We start from the raw sequence: 22840 nt of genomic DNA on the forward strand, positions 1-22840 counted from the left end.
TTGGGCAACATTGTTGTTGTTGTCTCCATTTCTTGCAATGTAAACAATACATTTACCCAAAGTTTTGCTCAAATAGCATTAAATTAGGCAAGGAATCATAATACCCACGCTTTTTGCACCATTTCTTTGCCGAAACGGAGAATTCGCCTTCTCACCATACAAAAATTCAGCTCATTACTACAATTCTAGTACTACACCGAACGTGTCCTATTGAGATTTGAACTCACGACGCTTATACGCTACCAAGCCAATTAACCCTCCTTGTGCATTAGGGTCATTTTTGACCAATGCTCTACACTATGTCAGCGAGATGTTACCAACGTGATGCATTAGGACAGTTAATAGCACGCCATTTTAGTTGCTGCGAGGTAATGCAAATCTCATGGATCTACATCATTTTAAACCAAACCACAAATATAACCATCTCCCTTGTACGTATGTACACTGTACCTAGAAAGAACTGTTCATCGACGACATCATAATTTCTTCATAACTAACCTTCAGTAGCAGCCATCTAGGATAGGATGTGACACCTGCAACTTCTCTGTCTAATTTCACAGCTTGCTGTCTTGTATTTTCGCGTTGCTAAGATTATTGGTCCCCAAATTGGTCTCTTTTGGGCTGACTAGATGTCGTATCCTATCCTAGGCAGCCATAACATCCTAGGCCATAACTAACCTGCAGCCAAATCCAAGATGGCTGCGAGTCAAGTCGAGTCAAGTACAAGACACTGAAGACGACCTTACAGTTGAGGTCGAAATACGTATCTGTCAAAGGATGCAAATTCTTAGTGGAATTCAAAGGAACAGTACCGTCAAACGAGGTGACTTGCAACGGCGGGGTGACTTGCAACACTTGATGTCTTCTGTCTATGTTTATCAACAAAACATAAAAATCAGACGTTTACTTTTTTTTTTTTTTTCAAAGTGATTACGGCGGTAGCAACCCTGTGCTTATGTTCTACACCGCACCCTTTCCCTACATTTGCTTCCAGGAGCCTCTATTTTTGTTTCAACACACAGAAGTACGTAGGCGTGTGTGGCCCAAGTCGACACTGTTTGGCCTGCGTTGAACAAAAATAGTTTTACTAAAAGTTTCCCCTTTTTTCTTTTTGTCAATTGATTTTTTAGTATGGTCCATGTAATTAGTTAGGTTCTTGTCAATTTGTCAGTTATTCGAAGTAGATCTCCAAGGTAATAGTCAAGTAAGTCATTCTGATCTGTTCTATCATAGCAGCTTTAGTCTTTGCTTTATTGAAGTGTAGTTTTATTGGAAATAGGCTGAATGTCGTTATTGAAAAGATACGTCTAGAACTGTGTCCTGCTAGTTGTTCTGTCATGCACATACGTCATGTCTTAATAATGCCTAGGAGATTAACGAAAACACGTGTGTTCGGTCAGATGTCCACTGCGTAGAAAGTCAAGGAAAATATGTTTCTTTATTGTCAGTTGTTATGTAAGCCTCGCTTGAAGCACTGCCCGTGAGAACCCTGTCATCTGTACACCAACTAATCCGTATCTTCGTACACAGCTAAATACTGTACTGTCAACCGGCGAAAAGCCTACGGGTAAATATTAAAAAATGAATAATAATGCTGTCTAGCGCATTGTTTCCTATCGGCCATTATGGGGCACGTTCGGTGTAGTACTAGATTTGTAGTAATGAGCTGAATTTTTGTATGGTGAGAAGGTCAATTCTCCGTTTCTGCAATGAAATGGTGCAAAAAGCGTGGGTATGATTTTTCCTTGCCTAATTTGATGCTGTTTGAGCAAAACATTGGATAACTATATTGTTTATGTTGCAAGAAATGGAGAAAACAACAACACTGTTGCCCAAAGTTTTGCTCAAACAGCATCAAATTAGGCAAGGAATCATAATACCCACGCTTTTCGCACCATTTCATTGCAGAAACGGAGAATTGACCTTCTCACCATACAAAAATTCAGCTCATTACTACAAATCTAGTACTTCACCGATCTGTCCTATTGTAGTATAGTCCCAACTGCAAGCTTTTTTTTTCAATCTTAGCGTCAATTGTCTTCTAGATACTTCTAGACAAATTCATCGAATCAGTCGATCCCGTATGTTAAAATATAGTCGATTCTGTGTCAAATTGTTTTCTTGATTTTTACTCCTCTGTGTTAATCTCTTGTGTCCTTAAAATGTCATCGGTCCAAAACCTACAGAAACATGTAACTGAACTTCTGATATTTTTTCTGTTGGTGTCATAACATCATCTAAGAGATAAACAAAAATTGCTTGTCAACTGTTATGTATTCATCCCCCTACAAATACTATGAAAAATATTCAAATTCGTTCTGTCCTATCGGCCCTATCAAGATAAACCATGTCATTTTCTCATGCGTGGCCTAGAAATGTCAACTTAGTCATACAAAAGTAACGTTGTTCAATTTATAAAAAGCAGTCAGTTTTTTGTCCAGTCCAAACTGTCACGTCAAGTGTTCGCACGTTAGCTTCGAATCTATCAGCACAATTAAGTGCTGCAAATCTCCTTCCCACTATTAATTTTTCGGTTGATTTTAATTGCTTTATTTAAATAAAATATAATAAAGTATAACATTGTAGAAATTCGAAAAAGCGACTATGACATTTAAAAAATACTAATCAAAATCAACCGAGAAACGTGGGAAATAGATCCCAAACAACATTTTTAAGTCAGCTAGCTGTAAAAGGTTCCATAACCAGTCACAAATCCTATAAAACTTTTATTAGGATTTGTAACGATCATCAAAACCTTCTCAAATCCAACCGATTTGGAACTATTGCTTGGGAATAGACTCTACTGAGCCCTGGCGGTTCCTCCGTGTTTATCGAGCATGTCTGATGCATATGATCAGCCATACTCCATCTGCAGCAGCCGGTTCGTGATGAACCGTTGGAGGCGCATTAAAGTGTTGAAAAGGTGATATGTTTCACTAAAGAACACTACATTACAATAATCAAAATGAAACTCCTTCACTTTAATACCGTCAACCCCTGCGAACTTGGCCAGGGAACATAAAAATCGGACGTTTACATACCAAAACTCAATTAAACTATAAAGTGCACATACTATCTGAGTAGTAGCCACGATTTTTACTTTTATGAAAATAGTTCCAACAAAATATTCATAAATTTAACATTAGTCTGAAAAAGTAACAAAAATGTTAGCCTCGAATCGTTACCTACAAAAGAATGAAAACAAAATTTCCCAAAAATAATATTCTATATGCGGATTCTATACATAATGAGCTATATGAATTTCCATTTTACTTTATAAAAATATTACCGTCAAGGCACCATTCACCGTGGATCTAAGAAGATTTGGGGCAAATAAGGGCTGTCATTTGACACCAGTCTTATAAACATTGTTGGTGCCGCTTTTAATTGCCTTCATTATAGGTTAAAATTAAAGCAATATCCACAGAAGTAGAAAAATTTTCACAAAATTTGGTGATATAGTACAATTAGTAAAGGGTAGTAGGGTCGCCTAATTCCGTGGTAGGTCACCATTCACCGTGGTAGTAGGGACCCATTCACCGTGTATGAGAAATTTAATTCTTCTTTGTTTAAAAATGATCGAAACAACCCAGCCAAGGGAATTTTCTTCGTTTAAATTCATTTCAAGTAATAAATTGCAAGATTTTATTAGAAAAACGAATGTTCAAATTTTCGTTTTTTTCTAGCTACATATATGGGACAATATGGGGCACGATGAATGGAGACCATTGATTTTTAGGGTACCCATTTACCGTGCCTTTTTGTTTCAATTAAAAAGTACGAGTAATCGTACTTTCTTGTTAAACTTACGTCGGTAATGCAAAATACATACCTGATATGTGAATTTAATTGCTTCTTGGTGGAATAAAAACGTTACTACATTTAGTTTATCGCTTAAATCACCTTAGCGCAGTTTTCGTTTTTTCACTATGAACGCAGTGAACGAGCAGAAACCCGCTTCATGTAAACACACTTTAGTGTCAAAATGATACTTTTAAATGTTTCTAATGAGCGTTATGGCATGGTAACAATACATTAGTGTTGTATTGGTGAAATTGAAGGGAAATTGTCATATCATTCAATCATAATATGGAAATAATGAAAAATATTCGAAGGCACACGGTGAATGGAGCCCCCACGGTGAATGGCGCCTTGACGGTACGATATCTTTGTTATATTCATATGTTTTGAAATATTGTACCTAGACGGGGTGACTTGCAACACTCATTTTCTTAACAATTCAAAGTCCAGAAAAACGAAATATTGTTGCTTAACTAATAATTCACCAGCAAAAGTCTGAAGGATCATTATATGAACTGAAAAATACATTAAAACCTATGTTAAATTAACAATTAGTAACTTGGTGTTTTTGAGCCAAATATTTCCATATAAAAATCAAATTCAATTTCCTATGTAAAAACAAATGTAAAAATAAGTATGTCAGCCCAAACGATATTACAATAGTAGCAAGAATACTTATCAAATATGCTTGAAACTAAAAATTAATATCTGCGTGTTTGAAAAGGGATTTACATTGGGTGTTGCAAGTCACCCCGCATGACGTCTTGTATAAAAAACGACCTTATTTGGCTTTTTCAACATGAAAAAATAAATCAATCTATAACTTGTTCACTTTATTTTATAGAGGGGCTGGCTATTAAAACTATTACAAATAGTTTGAATTTTAAAATTGAGTTTAATCAACATTTTTTGTTAGTTGAAGCTGAAAAGTGTTGCAAGTCACCCCGTTTGACGGTACTTAACGCGATTTTCTTTTTATTTACAGATATTCCCCTAACAAGCCCAGGTTAATCATCATGCCCAAATTTGTTTATGTTTGAGGTAAAACATCAGAGAATACCACAATGGCCGACTCGGACCTATACTCATGTTTTCAAGAGCACCGCACCAATCTTAAAAAATCCGTAAAGGTATGCGCCTTATTTGGATAATCTGCCTCTTCTTGCAAGTGAGCGAAGCCAGTATAAACAAATGCAGCTTGGTTCGATGCTTCGTTAGTTAAATTTGTGCCTCTAAAGTTTGTATGTAAAATTGCAATGGAATTTCTTGATGTCACCCAGTGCACAGTACTGAAAATGTCATTTCGACATATTTAAATTCAACCACATCCAGCTCATTTTAGGACCTCAACCTGAGAATATGTTACATGAAAAACTAGACCAGCTCTACAAGAAAGTCACGGAAAACCCGAACTTTTTCGAATATTTGAGATGAATGTCATGGATTCATTATTCATAACAATTGGCATTTTTCGAAGGTAGTCCGTGACATTTACCTTAAATATTCAAAGAAGAGCGGGTTTTCCGTGACTTTCTTGTAGAGCTGGTCTAGCCGCACAAGTTTTTCATATACCATATTCTCAAGTTGAGCATCTAAAATGAGCTGCACATGGTCGAATTTAAAAATATAGAAATGACATTTTCAGCACTGGCACTGTCACCTTAACCCTTTGGGCTGGATAATTTCGCCACTGCTGCCACAACCTCACTGACCTCGAATACGTTTGTTATGCTCGGTTACATCGCCGGGGTCATATTGACTCCTCCGGCTCCAAAGGTTTAAATGAAAGGCTTACACTTTCCCTCAATAGAAAATGAAGTTTTGTACATTTTACAACATGAATTTATAATGCGACCCATAGTTTGGGAAACGCTACAACTATGCAATAATATTGACGAGTAGTGTTACGTCATAGATTTTAGTTACGATTTTAGCTTAAAGTCTATAGAGGAAAGTAAAGACAGGCATACCTCGGTAATACGTACACCATCGCTTCGTTTACTGTACGTACTATCGAATCACACATTTTTATTTCAAACTAGCAGTCCCGGCAAACGTCGTCCTGCCTGCCTACTCTGTTTTTTTGACATCCGGTTCCATGAAGGAATGCCTCTCAAAATGGAATTTCAGATTTTCCCGTTTTTCCTGCCTTCCCTGTCACTTTTTCTATTTTTTTTCGTACGAACACGTCGGAGGCCTGGCGGAATGCAACAGTGAAAGAATAATGTCGATCTGTTGACCCATTCCCGAGCCTATTCGTGACATACAAACACCATTCCATTTTTATTTATATAGATATCATTTTTTAAATGAAGGCATATTATTTCTACAACGCCAGGATACTCTTCTCTTCTTTATGGCTCTACGTCCCCACTGGGACTTGGCCTGCCTCACTTCAACTTAGTGTTCTTTGAGCACTTCCACAGTTATTAATTGAAGGGGTTTCTTTGCCTGCCATTGCATGAATTTGTGTATGGTGAGGCAAGTACAATGATACACTATGCCCAGGGAGTCAAGAAAATTTTCCAGACTGGAACGGGAATCGAACCCGCCGTCTCCGTATTGGCGATCCATAGCCTTAACCACTAGGCTAACTGGAGACCCCACAACGTCAGGATTACATAACATATAAACCTGGAATCCCGGAAGTAATTCAGAAGGGTTTTTTGGAGAAATTCCGGAAGGAATCTCAGAAAAAAGACCTTGGACCTCATTATGGATCGCTTAAGAAACTCCTGGTTGAATTTTAGAAAAGGCTCCCTGAGGAATCCCAGAAAGAATTCCTGGAGGAATCTCGAAACTCTTACAGAAATCCTGGAAGCAATCTCAAGAGCAATCCTGGAAGAGTTCCTAGAGGAATCCCCGAAATAACTTTTGAAGGAATCCTAGATAAAATCTCTTTAGGAATCTCAGGAGAAACTACTTCAAGAATTCCAGAGGAAACTTCAAAAGGAATCTTAAAAAAATTCTTTGAAAAATCTCATAAAGAATCTCTCTGAGATATCCTGGGAGAAATTACTGGAGGAACCAAGAAAGGAACCCATGGAGGAATCCCAGGAGAATTGCCTTGGTCAATCTCCCTTGTAACGCACTTGACACAGAAGAGTCACGGCAGCGCAGGTTTTTTTTTACGCAGAAGTCATTGTAGCAAGTATGTATTTATTTGTTAGTAGCAAGTCACAACCTGCGCGGATATGACTCTTCTGTGACAAGTATGTTAATTAGGCCCTGAAGGAAATCCTGGAGCAATCCCAGAAGGAACTCGTTAGGAAACCCCACTAGAAAATCAAAAAGTAGCTGAGATGCAGCATCTTGATTCAGTGGATCCCACAAAAATTTCCACAACTCCTGTGGAAGTTTGTCCAGCCCCAAGTGAACATTTCTTTCCCCGAATCTCACAATTTGGGTTCACCCAGAAACAATTTAATTGGCACATTTCCTTTTATTGTCAATGACAAGCTCATTTTAGTTCAACTATGAGAAATTTGAGAATTCTTCGAACTTAACAACTAGGAAGATTAAAGGAATTGTATGTATGTGTTAAGATGCAATTCATTCTAGCAATTCGTAAAACCATGACGCTCTATGTATCGTAAATTCAAAATGATGCAAGGTAATAATTTTAATAACAGCTATCTGCAACTGACATAAAAAAAATGATGATGGGTGACAATTTATGCACGAACGGCAACACGATACAATGTATTATTGTTACAGGTCGTGTTACGGGTGTGAATGGCCTTCTTAGTCTTGAGTAAACTTACCTAAGCACATAAGCATCGATTTGCTCGTTTCTGGTGAAACTGATGATCTCGCATCGCACTGTTTTCAACAGTGCGTCCCACATGGGTCTGAAAGAAAAACAAAAAGAGATAACAATATGTAGTGTTGCTGCTATCAGTGTGAAGACCATTAATAAATGGTAAATTTACTTGTGTCGATAAGATAGGAACGAAACACCTAAGTTTGTCAGGTGCTCGGAATAATGTCGGTATTTGTTTCCGGAATTGGGATGCATGACAAATCTGTGATGAGTGGAAGGAATCGTTGAAGGATAAAATAGATAAAAACTCAAAGAATAAGAAATTGGGCAGATTGCAAGGTTTGGTCGTGTTCTTGGCTGCATCCTGTTTGCTACATCAAAAAATTGGGATTTTCATTAACAACTGTTTTATTACGGTATTAGTCATGTGCTAGCAATAACGAATGATTGACTCAAATGGTATCGAAGTTTAGTCTGTGCCGGTAATTTATAAATGTGTAAGGCTAAATACTGATCTTTTAAACAACTTTTCAGGGACAACCTAGTTTTATTTATTTCTTTAACAGAAACAACAGAAGAGCTTACATAGACAAATGATAAAAGCATAATGACAAATAGTGTCCAGATTTCAAACCATAATTCAAGTAACGAAAAACTAGTCGACATCAGGCCCCACTCCCGTATCATATGTTCCTCATTGCCATTCCGTTGCATAAGCCGAAACGAAAGGGGAGAAACGCATCCCGCGGAAACACGTGCTCGAACCATACACACAGCGGATGATAATGGTAAACGAAAACAAAGTTCTCGAAGGTTCGATGGTAGACACTTTTATCAACCATCGGCACTTTTTCTCTCTTTTGCCAACCGCGAAACGCGAATGTTTCACCAAGACATGAGTCGGACAAAATTTTGTACGCTGATGTGTTGGTCGTTTCCTAGCAACTCTGTTTCCACATAGGTATATGTACATTTGTACAATGTTGAAGATGTTTTATATAATAATTCAATGTTATAGAACAACATAGGATTTTTTGTCACATTCACAATTTGGTAATTTAAAACTAAACCCGTTTTGTTTCTAGTTCCGAATTGCACTACCAAATCGATTTGAACCGGTTTGAAATTTGTTCAGCCTCAACTATGAATAATTGCTAGGAAGAATTGCTTCTCGAATAAACCGTATTGCTGATCCAATTCAATGCAAATGTTTTCGTTCATACATTCCATACCGGTCACAGTTTGCCGAGTTTGTTTTCCAAATAATAAGAATGGCACCGCGTCGAATTTCTCGCTAAAGTAAGCTGACCGCTTCGCCAAGTATTGCACGTGTTTCTTCGCGATAAGCCGGCTACAGTCGTATAGGTATGGAAGTAGAAGGCTCTTTTGTCAACGATGTGTTTATGGCGTACCTCAATACAATCGCAGCGTGCTGCCCTGTGAAGCTCGTGCATAAGAGCGTCGCGCACAGTGGATGAAATCGATAAGTTAAAACCACAAGGTTACTAAAGCTGCATCTTATAGAAACATTCCAAGCTCTATTGCGGATATGGTGACAAACATCACTTGCATAAAACTGTGATAAAACCATGAACTTCTACGACTGCATTTGAGCATTGAAACTGATGCCCAAATTACCTTGCCAAAAATTGAAACCATACCTTTCCAACAGTTTTGTAACTGCCAGTTTCTTGATTGAGCTAAACAAAACCCTCCATTGGATCCTATTTCGATATGATTCTCAAGTATTCTGAATGGTGTTGGTATGTACTTGTCTCATTGCTTCTTGAAATCGAGATCATCGAAGAAGTCAAACGAATTCAAAACTGACTACAAGGCAGTATATCTCATATACATTGTAGGGACCGTAAAAAGCCGTAAAAGAGCGATGCAGCGCTCTGACTAACCGAACGTAGTGAATCGTTTCTTGCCCATAGTGTTTATGGTCATGACAAAAATAGCCGCAAGCCGCAGACAAAGTGAAAGTCAAGCGTCTTGCATTAGGTTGCCATTGGCAAGAATGAACGAAAAAGAAAATGAATTTTTAGAAAATATTCCTTGGTCTGCGTCAGAATATTTTCGCGAAACTGTTTCCCATCGGATTTATTATACCACCACCGGGTGGATTATGTAAGAACAGCACACTGCATTTCACCGACCGATGGGATTCCACCGACTTGTGAACCGGCCAGCAGCAGCCAGCAGTGCAGATTTGCCTTGAAATACCGGCTCCGGCGTTGGTAATGAAAGTCAAGGGCCAAGCATGGATGCCCGCATAGAGCCAATGAAGAGAGAATTGTGGAGAAAGAGAGCTCTTTTCTCAGGATGCGGATCTCCAATGCACAGTGCCAATGTACCATCAACTAAAAACTAAAAGGGGTATATCTGTAGATATGTAATAACCTACACTACATACCTATATGTATGTTTAGTGTACATTTATGAACGGTTGCATACGAATCTCTATTTCCTGAACGATCATGTTTATTTTCTTCAGATCAGGCTATATTTACAGGGATATTTCTTTACACAAAGAAACTCATTAAATGTCATTATTAATTGCTTGATATTCATCACATAAATTTGAAAAAAATAACGATATCATATCAACATCTATAAATAAACGAGTAGTAACGATTATCTTGGCTATTTCGAATTATACTTCTAAAGAACTTTTTCAAAAAAAAAATGAATTTTTAGATTTGTTCAGAAATTTGGTTGGAAATCTGTTGATAATTCGTACTGAAACTCTTTTGAGAATTTCTCTCGAAATTCTATAGGTTTGCAGAAGTTTTTCTATTCTGGGTTTCTCCAATTTTCCAGACACTTGCCTTCCAAGAGATTATGGGTCCTCGGCTGTAATTCCGGAACAAGAACAAAGTTGTTGAAGATTGTTTGAAGGATTTGTTAGGAGCAGCAGATCGAAATGGTTTGTTTAAGTTAAACGGCTCGAAATTCGACAACTTGAGATTCAAAACGAAGTTGCTTCTGAACAAGGTAGGCTGCTGCAAGGTCGTCAATGAACCAACGCCTAATCCTGCTTCTGCAAATTGGACTGAAAACGACGGACAAGCTCTAGCGATAATTATTGGTTTGGCCGTGGAATACAGTCAGCTCGTCCATATTAGCAAGGCCAAGACTGCAGCTGATGCTTGGAAAAGTTTGGAGAATTTTGCATGTGAAGCGAACTCTGAGCTCCAAGATGTAGTACTGTATCTGTAGGATTTGTGCGTTGCGACCGGAGAACAACAATGGTGGAACTATTCGACAAACTTAACAGACTCCAGTCCCCAACAAGGTCCTGGATGAAAGTTGGCTTATGGCAATCATGTTCAGCCGTCTCTGTAAAGAATACGACCAGGCTTGGAAAGCGTCAGCGTCAACACGGGTCGTCACGCGAATTTTACAGAAGTGCCTCTCTCAATGTCATCGAATCGGGAGTCAATGACCAAGAGAGGCTAACAATATTCGCTAATTTTTTGGTCATGACGGAGCATGACATGGTTGTAAACAAGGCAATTACTACAACATTCATGGATTTTGTCATTGTTTAAATAATTCAAATCATAAATGTATATCCTCTCTATTAGTTAAATACAACGGTTAGCCTAAATTTGCTTGGATCAGGTGAAAATTTTAATTTCAAAACAATATGAAAGTTTCCGTCATTACGCTTGATCATAGGAAAATGACATGACGAAATGCGTGAATGCTCGTTTTGGCTTGTGACGACGAAAGGGCCTACTTGTTCATCGTCATGGGAAGCTCACGACCAATAACAGCGCTGACGCTTTTTCCTGCATTGGAGGCTAGACCTGATGACGATTTGACGCTGGATCTTGTAAGCTAGCCAATGTGGAGCAAGCGGAAAATCGAGGAAGCATTTAAGACTCAGAAACGACGCTTCAAATCGGTCCAAAAGTCATGAAATCAGTAACAAATTTTGAAAACGACGTATGATCAATGCTACACCATTGATTATACGTCGTTTTCAAAATTTGTTACTGAAATGTTTTTTTCTGCAAGAAACCCCGTCATCAAAGGGTAAATTGTCAGAAATCCAAGTTCTAGAGATAAACCCAGAAGAAGAAAATGAAAATTCCTAAGGAGAAGGTCAACAATGTGCATCAAGATGACAATGACGAGCATTGGGGATTTTGCGTTGAAGAATCAGGTGTTCGAAATTCAATTGATGAAGGTATACATTTGGGATGCAAACAAAAACTTTAATACAAAAGGATTACATGGTGAGTTTTGATGTAAACGGTGCAAAAATATCACGAAGCGGATTTGTTGGAACCATAGCGAAACAGCGAAACAACTTGTTTGTCCTGGAAAAGTTGAAGCAACCCGTATCATAGGTTACGTCTGGAGAATAGTGTACCCATGAATGGCTCTGGCGTTTCGGCTACCATGATTGTGAAGCTGTGAAGAAGTCCAGCGATTTAGCGATCGGCATAAAGTTCAAAATGTGCGACTGCAGCAATGAATGTGAAGTTTGCGTACAAGGAAAAACGCACCGTTCCCCGTTTCCGAAGGTGTCCCAGAGCAAGTCAAGCGAAATTCTGGAATTAGTGCATAGTGATGTTTGTGGTCCCATGCGAACTGCAACTCCAGGAAGAAGGAGATTTTTCCTAACGCTGAAAGACAACCATAGCAAGTATACAAAGTTTTATGTTTCGCGCAGGAAGTCAAAAGTACTATCGAAGCTGAAAGAGATTGTAGAAATGATGAACACTCAGTTTGGACCTAAATCCTAGATTATATGCTCTGATCGAGGCGGCGAGTATACCGGAAACGATGTGTATGTATATCTGAAGTAAAATAGGATCAAGTTTCACTACACGCCCGAGCAGAATGGAGAAACAGAAGGCAAGAACAGAAGTTTGCTGGAGATGGGAAACTAAATGTTAATCGAAGCTGGTTTGCATAAACGTTTTTGGGGAGAAGCTGTAATGAAAGCGAATTATTTGCAAAATCTCCTATCATCAAAACAAAAGCAATTGAAGAAACCCCCTACGAACCGATGGTTTAGATCGAAATTAAGTCTCAGGCACATTCATCGTTTTGGTACTTATGCATACTGCCACGTTCCTGGTGAGAACCGGATCAAGCTGGATGAAAAAACAATCGAATTCAAAGTTGTTGGCTACAGTGAAGAGTTCAAAAGCTTCAAAGCGTTTGCTGGATTAATTCCTCGAATGAAGTTGTTTTGTCATTGGAAGCTTGTGGTGATGCTGACCCTGAAGGTGATCGTGAACTTGGCTGTGGATCTACGAATGAGTCTGACGATGAATACTGGTTTTCTGATGACGCGAACACAGTTACATATAGCGAAGACACCTTTGTGGAGCTTGAAGCGGATAATAAAACCGAGCAGTTGCAATTATCAACCGTAACTACCAAAGGTAAGATGCCAAATAAGTATACTTGTAGTGCAGAAGCTGAAGTCTAGGAGGAGCCACGAATCATCTGTTCCCGCAGATGGTACAGTCACGAAAGGTAATAATGAAAGAATGGCTATCAATCGAGTAGAATCAAATTTAGGAACTGGTTGACCTTGACAGGAAAACGTGCTACATATTTGCTACAAATGGGGTTTTACACGGAAACGAAACTCGGATGGACAAATCGACACTGATTGTTCATTAGGGCCTAACAGACATTTTCGATTTAATACAATGATACAAGGCGGCTCAAGGATTTAGTCAACGCTACGGCACAGACTACTATGAAGTTTTTGCTCCTGTTGTTCGACAAACAACTTTGCGATGCGGACGCTGATGAGTGTGACTTCCATGCAAATTATTTACGATAGTGGAACAATTTGATGTGAAGACCGCTTTTCTCCATGGGATTTGTCTGGAATCACCGGCTTCACGAAGTACTGGCTTATACCGGAAATACGTGAATGGCAAGTGGAGTTACGTGCTCCACATAAGGGTTCATTCAAATATTACGTAACGCAAAATTTAGCAATTTTAGACCCCCTCCCTCCCCCACGTAACAAATTTTGTATGAGAGATTTCTAAATTTTGTATGAAGCGTAACACAGCGCTAGACCCCCTCCCTCCCCTCTTAGCGTTACGTAATATTTGAATGAACCCTAATATGTGGATGTCCGCATAGCAGCTAGTGGAGATCGGACAGTCATAGACATCCTGGAAAGAAACTTGAAGAGCAACTTTGAAACAAAAAGCCTTGGAGATGCTATTTGGGACTGGAGATAAAAGGTAATAAAACCGGCGTTTACTTCATCAGCCAACGCAAGTACATAGCTGATGTAGTTCAATGTATCAGCCTTGAAGAAGCAAAGCCATAAAGTATGCCGCATTGCCGCTAGATTCTGGCTACGAAAAACATGCTGATCAAGGAAATCCACTAACGGACAATTAGCTGTATCAACATAGTTGGAAAGATACTATATTTGGCAGTGAACTCAATACCGAATAATTCAGCATTAATATCAATACTGAGCCGGAAGACAGCCAATTTATCGCAACAGGACTGGAATAAGCTGAAGAGAGTTGTACGTAGTGGAAGCTACGCTTAAACAATGTTGAACATTGCTGACTGGGCGGAATGCCGTGAAGATAGGAAGTCCAACAGCGTTTACATTTTCCAGTACAACGGTGGAACAGTAGGTATCTTGGGCGTGCCGCAAGCAGACGTATGTGCATCTCTTTCCATTGCAGAGGGGGAGTGTGTTACATTGTCGGAGGCATCACATAAAGTATTATCACAGACAAACAGACGTAACACTCTGATAATTCTCATCGTACACCGATTTACCGGTCTTTTTCAAAATTTGATAGTTGGCCAACTGCCCGACCGTGGCGCTCGCATAGTTTTTGTTCGAGTTTGACATGTGCTCACTACCGCCACCTAGTTGGTGGTTGGCCAAACTTAGTCCTTTTAGCATTGGGCGAATATGTTTCCGTGACTATGATTTGAATCGAAAAATGTTCGAAGTGTTACGTCTGTTTGTCTGTGGTATTATGTTTTTTATTCTTCAATCACTTAAACTAATTTACAGCTCTTTTGTCCACTAGGGCACTGCGTGAGCGATTCCAATTGGAAACTGTACTTACAATTTGTACAGCGCCTAAATTTATTCTATTTCAATTATACTATATCCAACTGGTTGCCGTTGTGCTGCTTTCACTTTCTACCCTATCATGGTAGAGTGATGAACACGAGGAAGCTGATGTGTGGCTGTTGGTTGTTCCTGTTTTCAGTCCGATTGGGGGTCCATTATGAGTTGCCGTTCGCCGATGTCCAAGTATCCGGGTCCATTTGAGCCATTTGAGCTCAGAAGAGGGTCAGTGTCAGCTGCTCTCAGGGGGGAAGTTCCGGGGCTGGGATCGAACCCATGACCATCTGCTTATAAAGCAAACGTGTTGCCACTACGCTACGGGCCCCGGCATAATAAAGTATTATGGCTGCAACTTTTGCTAAGGGACTTCGGAGGAAATGTATCCATCACGATTCACGAAGATAACCAGGACCACCTTCAAATGCTGAACAACGAAAAATTTAGTGACAGAATCAAACATAATGCAACCAAATTTCCTTTTGCCAAGCACCTCAAACAAAGCAATATTAAATGTTTCAAGTACTGCCTAACAGAAAAAATGTTAGTAGATTTATTTACAGAACCGTTTTCCAAGAACCGGAAAATGGTAATCTGATTATGGAGAAACAACTCACGTTGAGAAGGAGTGTTGGATTTGGATAGCGCTATCGTTTCTGTTTTTGAAGACATTTCTAATGTTCATTCCGGTCTTCATTCTGATTCAAACATTCAACTGATAAAGACATTATACATAATTGTTAGTCTCAGTTTTACTTGCCCGGTTAAAATCCATACTTGCCTTCCAAAATTACTCCGTTAGAGTTTTTTGATGACATTTCTGAATAGATTCTGACGAAGAATTTCACCCGTAGTTTCTCCAGGGATTTCTATTAAGGGTTTCAGAATTCCTCCTTGAATTTCCTTAATATTTCCTCACAGAATTACTCTTAAAACGTTTTTCCAAGATGTTTAGTATTTCTCAAGATTTATTCCCAGGTTTCGGAGTTTTTCAAAAAAAAAAAATCACCTGAATTCCTCCCGATATTTTTCAGGGAATTTCTTACACGGAATTTCGTAAGTTATTCTAGAAGGCATTCCAAAAAAAATCGGAAAAAAAAACTCTCCGAAAACTCCGGGAGAAACAATTAAAGTAATTCCAAAAAGAGCATCCAGAACTGCAACTGCAGGACAATTTCCGATAGGGATACTCCAGGAACAATCCCGAAAAAATCTGTTGACAAACCTCACAACAACTTCTCTTAAGGTGAATATATAACGAAGCCACACCTCGAATTTTCAAGAGCACAAATCTGAAAAACCGAATGCCGGTTTGAGCTGAAAAGTTGATCGATTGACCACCCGTTGGTGGTGACCAATCGATCAACTTTTCAGCTCAAACCGACATTCGGATCTTCAGATTTGTGCTCTTAAAAATTCAAGGTGTGGCTTCGTTATATATTCACCTTAAGAAATCCTTGGAGGAGCGCTACATATAAGGCATCCCAGGAATAATTCCTATACTGCCGTTCTACGTATAATTATCCCATGTTATATGGGATTCCGATTCCCATATAACATGGGACAATCGAGCGTAAAACGCCAGTATAAACAACTATGGCAGAAATTCCGGCAAGATCTCCTGTGGAAGTACCAAGAGAAATACCACGGAACGGAAGAGCAACTTAGTGCAAATCGCACATTCAAAAAGTGGCAAATTTCATCCTTGAGGTCTCCTTAACATTTTTTTCGTTCTTGCGCATTAAATTTTGATCGTGTAATTAGACGACTAGTAAACCGGTATAAATGTTTTGAAATGTCCGTTGGTCACAGTCAATTATTCTGAATGCGAAATTCGTGATTTTTTATTTGTTGAATGAATGCATGGTACATTTTCAGTAACTTTTTTTTTCTACCATGGAGCCGTTTGGTTGTAGAGGAAGTGAAATTGTTTGAAGTTTATATTTTATCTGAACATAGTTCGAATTATCATCAAATTACTGACAATTTATTTTAATCCTTATTCTGGTAAGAGGCTTTCACTAAGTCACGTGGTCGTAGGGGAGCGAAAAGAGGTCTGATGATCACAGCTCTATTAACTATTCATTTTATTCATTTTTTTGCCAAAAAACAAGAAGATTCCTAGAATTCCAAGGAGTTTTTGTTGTAATTTCAAATGAAAGTTTCCGGAGGAATCACAAAAAGAACTCCTAAATGAACCCCAGAACTCTTGAAGTAACTTCAGAAAGAACTTCTGGAGAAATCCCAGAAGGAAATCCTGAAAGAATTTCAGATTCCTCGCCGCGCAGATGTCGAATTCGTTTCGACATCGATTTTGACTATGACAGTTTTATTTTAGGTTAATTTTGCCCCAACCAGTGAACACCCAATCATCAGCTCGTCTAACGAGCTCCCAACGAGTGAATCAGCACTGTAAATTACGAACAGAAAGGTCAAAACCACCCTTATTTAAGGGCAAGTGCATTACAATGCCTTTGATTTTCACAAATTAGTGCTGAAATTATTATCCCATTTAAAATTGTATTTTTTACGAATAATCAGACTTTCGTGGCGAAATTGAAATCGCCCGAAAATCGTACAAATCTGTCATCTCCGACAGCTTTTCGCTTCCGACCCATGATTCAGGCGAAATCAGCGCAGTTTGTTATGGACTTATCCACCGATGAATCAAATTCATCGCGGTCCGAGAATTTTGACACTAGAGCGGGGTCTGTTCCAATCAGAATCGTCCAATTCTGATTGGAACGGCCCCGCTCTAGTGTCAAAATTCTCGGACCGCGATGAATTCGGTTCATCGGTGGATAAGTCCATGGCAACAGGATCAGCTGGTGGTTGCCGAACAATGACGATGAACGTAAACATCGGATGTCCAGCTGATTTTGTTGTGTAAACAATATGATCAGCTGGTGGACCGAGAACAATGAGAGAAATGTGTAAACATTGAGACGGCCGGCGAAATCTGTCATTATATCGGGCGAGTTGCTAAAGACCGGCAGCAGAGAGCGACAGCGAAATCGAAAGCGAAATAGGAGAAGGACGAAATTTATTGCACTGAAGTCTAAGTGAAAAAAAAAATCGCAATATAAAAAGAAAATTTAAGTTCATGACTCTGTTCAGATTCAAATCGACCATATATTCAGGAAATTCTAGAACAAAGCAAACGAACAGTTTAGGGTTCATTCAAATATTACTTAAAGCAAAATTATTTGACAATTTTAGACCCCCTTCCTCCCCAACGTAACAACTTTTGTATGAGAAATTTTGATATTTTGTATGAAGCGTAACGAAGCGCTAGACCCCCTCTCTCCCTCTTTGCGTTACGTAATGTTTGAATGCACCCTTATCCGTGAAAATGAAATTTGATCATGTTCAAACATATGTTTACAAAATCAGTCTGCATTGCAAACGGTTTTCTCAGTTTCGGCCCGCATTATTGGGGATGGCCTGTTATTGCTCTTTGTTCCTCATAGCTATACCACTTTCAAAACGTCAACAACTACGACCGCCAATGAAAACATCAGCAAGGTAGACAAATAGGAGTAACATGATTGTATTGGTGGAAAACATTATCTGTGAAACCAACAAGATGACGTAAACTTCGTCGGTGGTAAAACTTTTTGAACTGCATTTTAATAGAAACACGTTTGTGTTTATTTGCGGGGATTTCCGAGGGGATTTCTGCGTACATCATGATTTGTTTTTACCTCATAATAAAGCCGCTCTGTATTCAATCAGATGCTGAACTGAATTAACCCTACTAGCAGTATTTAACTACCAAGATACATAACATTAAGTGAAGAATTTTCAGTTCGATGAAAAGTTTCCTCCAACTGGATCGGAAATCGATTTCACACTCCACTTACGAAATAGCTTAACGGCTGACACCAGTTCGGCCACAAAATTAAAAATTAAAACCAATTGCATAAAAACTGTTTTATCTTGTGACTTGCGGAAAGCATCTGAAAGTCCAACTGAATTAAATTTTCAGAGCATTCGAGAAGAATTTTCAAGTATGGGTTTATGAATTGCATCATTTTTTGTTTATTGTGACAGAATGTTTCATGTTTGTTTTCCAATTGCGATTCAAATCCTATGTCGTGTCTTCAGCCGTTATTTATAGTATTTGCCTTCATTCTTAGCCGCCGAGTACACGGGGTCAAATATTTAACAAAGAATGAACTGAAGGGCCAATATTTGTCTGACACTAATGAAAATCTGATCGTGCCAAAACATGTTTTAGCAAAGCATTGATTTGTTTTTTTGGTAATTTAACATTTCGTCAGGGTCAACTATCCCTGTGTACTAGCGGATTAATGGGAGATAACATTGCAGAGTTTCCTCAAGGTGGATATTCCTTTTCAAGTGGGTTTATCACGTGTACTTTCGTAAGAAGCGGTTTGGAATCTTTACAAGGGCCGCGCGGTACGTTTTCCGTCCCGAAACCATTATGATGCGGAAATATCGGATAACGGATACCAATCGTCTAATTATCGTTTAACTAAAATTGTATCGAAAAACAGTTTTGCCGGATTTCCGCCAGAGACTAAGTCCATGTAAACAAGTTCGCTGAACTGTCAGTGCACGGCTTCGTGACATCTTCTTGCGGTATCCTTTTAGTTTTAGGAGCATCCATAAATTACGTCACGCAAAAAATGTCCATTTTCAACCCCCCTCCCCCATATGTGACACTTTTTTATATGAGACCTCTGTTTTTTTGTATGGGTCGTCACACTTTGTTGAACCCCTTCCCCCTCATATCGTGACGTAATTTATGGACGTTCCCTTTCGCCAAAACTTACGTATTTTTTATCTCGCAAACCAAAATACGAAAATATTTATCGCTGCGCACCTTTATGTTGATACCTTGTTAATGTATACCAGCTGGTCTAAAAAAGTGTATAAAAATTTAAAATTTTCCGTGTAAAAAGCGTGATTTCAACCGCAAGGTGGCGCACCAATCAGCGTTGAAAATTTGCCACTTTCTGATACTGAACATGCACTTCCTTTCCTTGGAAATACCCGAAAAAATCTCAGAAAATCTTCAAGAAGAATTCCGAGAGAAATTCTAGGAGAAATTCGGCAACAACATGTGCGATATATCTGAAAAGAATCGACTTTTTCAAGAAAACAGTGACTTCTTAGTGACTTAGTCGAAAATTTATACTGATCAAATCACTGCAAAGCAGACTTACTACCAAGACTGCTTTCAGTTCCCTTTGGCAGTGGATTTGTGCAATTTTCAAAATTTGAAAGACTTTTCCAAAATGAATACATCCAGAAAAACAAAATAGTAATGTACCTAATATCCCTTGATGATTTATGTAATTACCTTACTATGCTGTGAATTTATTCCGACCCTAGACAAAAAACTTTTACCTTTTCTTATTTTGATTCCGGAATTAGTCTTCCAATATCTGGTTCCTTGACCTAAACAAAAGTTTTGTAACTATGTAGCATGCTATCTTTTTTTTTTTTTTTTTTTGAAGAGTGACCAGGTGGAGCTGCAGGACAGCTGATAGCAAAGCCTGGACCCTTTCCCAACTTTCCCCCTACTAGGACCAATACTCACGATGGACTAGACGATGTCGTCAACTTGAGCAAAGTGTGTAGTAATTAGCATTGGGTCGTAGTAGTTTTTAAAAATACTGTTTTTAACCCATCGCACTAGTGTTTTGATCGAATGGAAGCTCCAAAGATGATTTGATAATTGAACAATATTTCAATAATCGAAAATCTCCGAGGTCACTGGACAACATTCAGAGAGAAAAAAAAGCTGTACATGTTAACGCCTTCAAGGCACTATTCCTGAGAAATATTACAAAGAAGAGCAAAAAATTTGTCATAGCTAATGTTTACAGGTTTGACATTTTTGAAAATTATTTGGAGACAGCTGCCAGAGCTAGCGTTTTTAGCCGATATGGGCAACTAGTTTTCTGATAGCATCTCTAAACAATAAATCAAATAATAACCTAAGTCTTTTACAATACATTCTGAAAATTATTTCAAGCTGATTACCAATAGTGTCAATAACCGATGTTGGTCATTAACAGCACCAGCATCATCCCCAAATAACTCTCATATTAGTGTTAGGTAACACTTTTTGAGCTTCCATTCGATGTTGTAATGAAATCAGTCAAACCCTATACGTCGAAATATAGTCTATAATGTGTCAAATTGTGTTCTTAATTTCGTCTAGTCGTCTTCTGCATATCTGTCATCTAAGTCCGAAGTATTATTACATCCACCGTAACCGTAACAAAATTCCTGCTTTTTTGGTCAGTGTTGGTTTAGAATATAAAACAAAAAAGTTCAGTCAGCTGATTTTTGTGTCAAAAATTAAAATGATTAAGATTATTTGTCAACTTCTATATATTCATCCCTACAAAACCTATAAAAAGAAGAAATACAAATATAAACTCATTTCTAAAATCAGCAGTTTTGACTGATTAGGGTCCAGAATTTTCTAAAGGTAATAAATTTAATTGTTAACGTTACCTAATCTGTAAGGCTGTAAGTCAACTTATCCTAGCGTCCCCTGTCCTGTGTACTTTCGAATTCAAGTGATGAATGATGAGTGTAACGCAGAGACCTCCCCTACCCACTCTTGCGTTACGTTAAATTCAACAATTATTGTTAAATTTGAGAAAATTTAAAGAATGCAAAGATTAGGTCTATGCAAGCTCTTGTGATAAATGCACTACGGATACTCCTTTGGTTCCCATTAGCACTTACGGCCGATTCCTTCACTTGCGCTCAACTCATAAACCAGATATATCTAGCTCAAAGTCCAAGCAGTGGAGAATAAACTGGCGCTAAAATGCTAATGGGTTAAGCCCTCCCATCGCGTCAAGATTGAATATCCAGGGGGAGGTAACTATGTAGCATGCTATCGTTTTTTAAATAAATTACAATTACAATTTAAAGTATAGCGCATTTAATTCACCACTGGACTATCGCACTAGTTTTCACGAGTGCGAAAACGCTAATAAAAGTGCGCGATTGCATCAAATCAACTCGGTGTCTTCAGAGCACTTGTTCTCCATAGATTGAAGAAATAGTGCGCCGAAGACATCAACCTGATTTGATGCAATCGCGCACTTTTATTTACGTTTTCGCACTTATGAAGTCGCAGTTCGCAGTCCAGTGGTGAACTAAATGCGGTATATATCAATAAGAAATAAGTATTTATCTGCATTGAGCAATACATCCTGACACCTCGCTTCCAGCCCTGGTAGCAGCCAATAAATCAACTTTTAAACGTGTACTGACCAGAATATCCATGTAAAGCAGACATCCCAACAGGAAGAAGTACAAATAAAAAATAAGGACTTACCTGGGAATTTTCCTCAGATCGGCATTTTTGTTGGATGGATTCGGTTCGAACCAGATCTCCAACAGCTTCTCGACTCCTTCGAAAAAGTGCATATCCTCCCTGCTGCTACTACTACTACTACTATTACTTAAATCTTCATTCTCCGCCATTCTTCCAGTGTTCTTCCGGTACGCGGTTCCGCCTCAAACGAGAAAACTATTCCACCAGCAGAAGATGATTCCCACAGAAAACCGGTCCCGAGAAGGATCGCCGACGACGATAATCGACAACCGAGCAGGAGAGCAGCAAATAAAAAAAAAACTTCCGGAATAAATTTTCCACTTTATCACCACCACTCACGAAACACCTTGGAAAATTTTCACCCAGACGGAGATTGCAAATTTTTCATCCGCGATTTTAGACCGGATCCAGATCCGACTCGAAAATGGCTCAAACGGACGCGAAAAATAGGACAAACGAATTGGGACCAACGAAAGAACCCAACGAACGAAAAGAAACGCGCAGACAGTGCACAGGGAATCGACTATTTCGAATGCTTTTTTGGCAAAAATCACTAACTTTTTGCCTCAATTTTTCTTCTTATTCTTTTGCTTTTCCTTTGAAAATCGATTGGCCGCGAGAGAGAGGACTTGTTCTGGTCGGCTCAGAAAAGTCTGATCACAACAAAAGTCAGTCGAAGACTGAAGAGTGCGAGCACGCGCCCGGGCGATGATACCTCGCCGCTGTCTGCTGGCTGCTCGATTCGATCCCCGTTCGAGCTCTCAACGGGCTAGTGTGAGTGCGCGTGTATGTTCGATGCGGCCCGGTGTGCGTGAGGAAGAAGTGGTGCCAATTTTGTTCCTAACCAGAT

At 38.9% G+C, this 22840-nt stretch overlaps 1 protein-coding gene across 2 annotated transcripts in view; it reads right to left on the reverse strand.

The window, feature by feature from the left end:
- The window catches only part of LOC109419602 (S-adenosylmethionine decarboxylase proenzyme), a 44624-nt gene extending 21945 nt beyond the window's left edge, over positions 1–22679 (reverse strand). For both annotated transcript variants that reach the window (XM_019693834.3, XM_019693833.3), the window contains exons 1-2: positions 21991–22679; positions 7566–7652 (exon numbers count right to left, since the gene is read on the reverse strand). In XM_019693834.3, the coding sequence (XP_019549379.2) occupies positions 7566–7652; positions 21991–22139 (236 nt within the window). In that variant the 5' untranslated portion in view covers positions 22140–22679. The remainder of the gene's footprint in view (positions 1–7565; positions 7653–21990) is intronic.
- Between the last annotated feature and the right edge of the window lie 161 nt (positions 22680–22840).

This window comes from Aedes albopictus, chromosome 2 (genome assembly GCF_035046485.1).
Source record: "Aedes albopictus strain Foshan chromosome 2, AalbF5, whole genome shotgun sequence".
NCBI classification, from domain to species: Eukaryota; Metazoa; Arthropoda; class Insecta; order Diptera; family Culicidae; genus Aedes; species Aedes albopictus.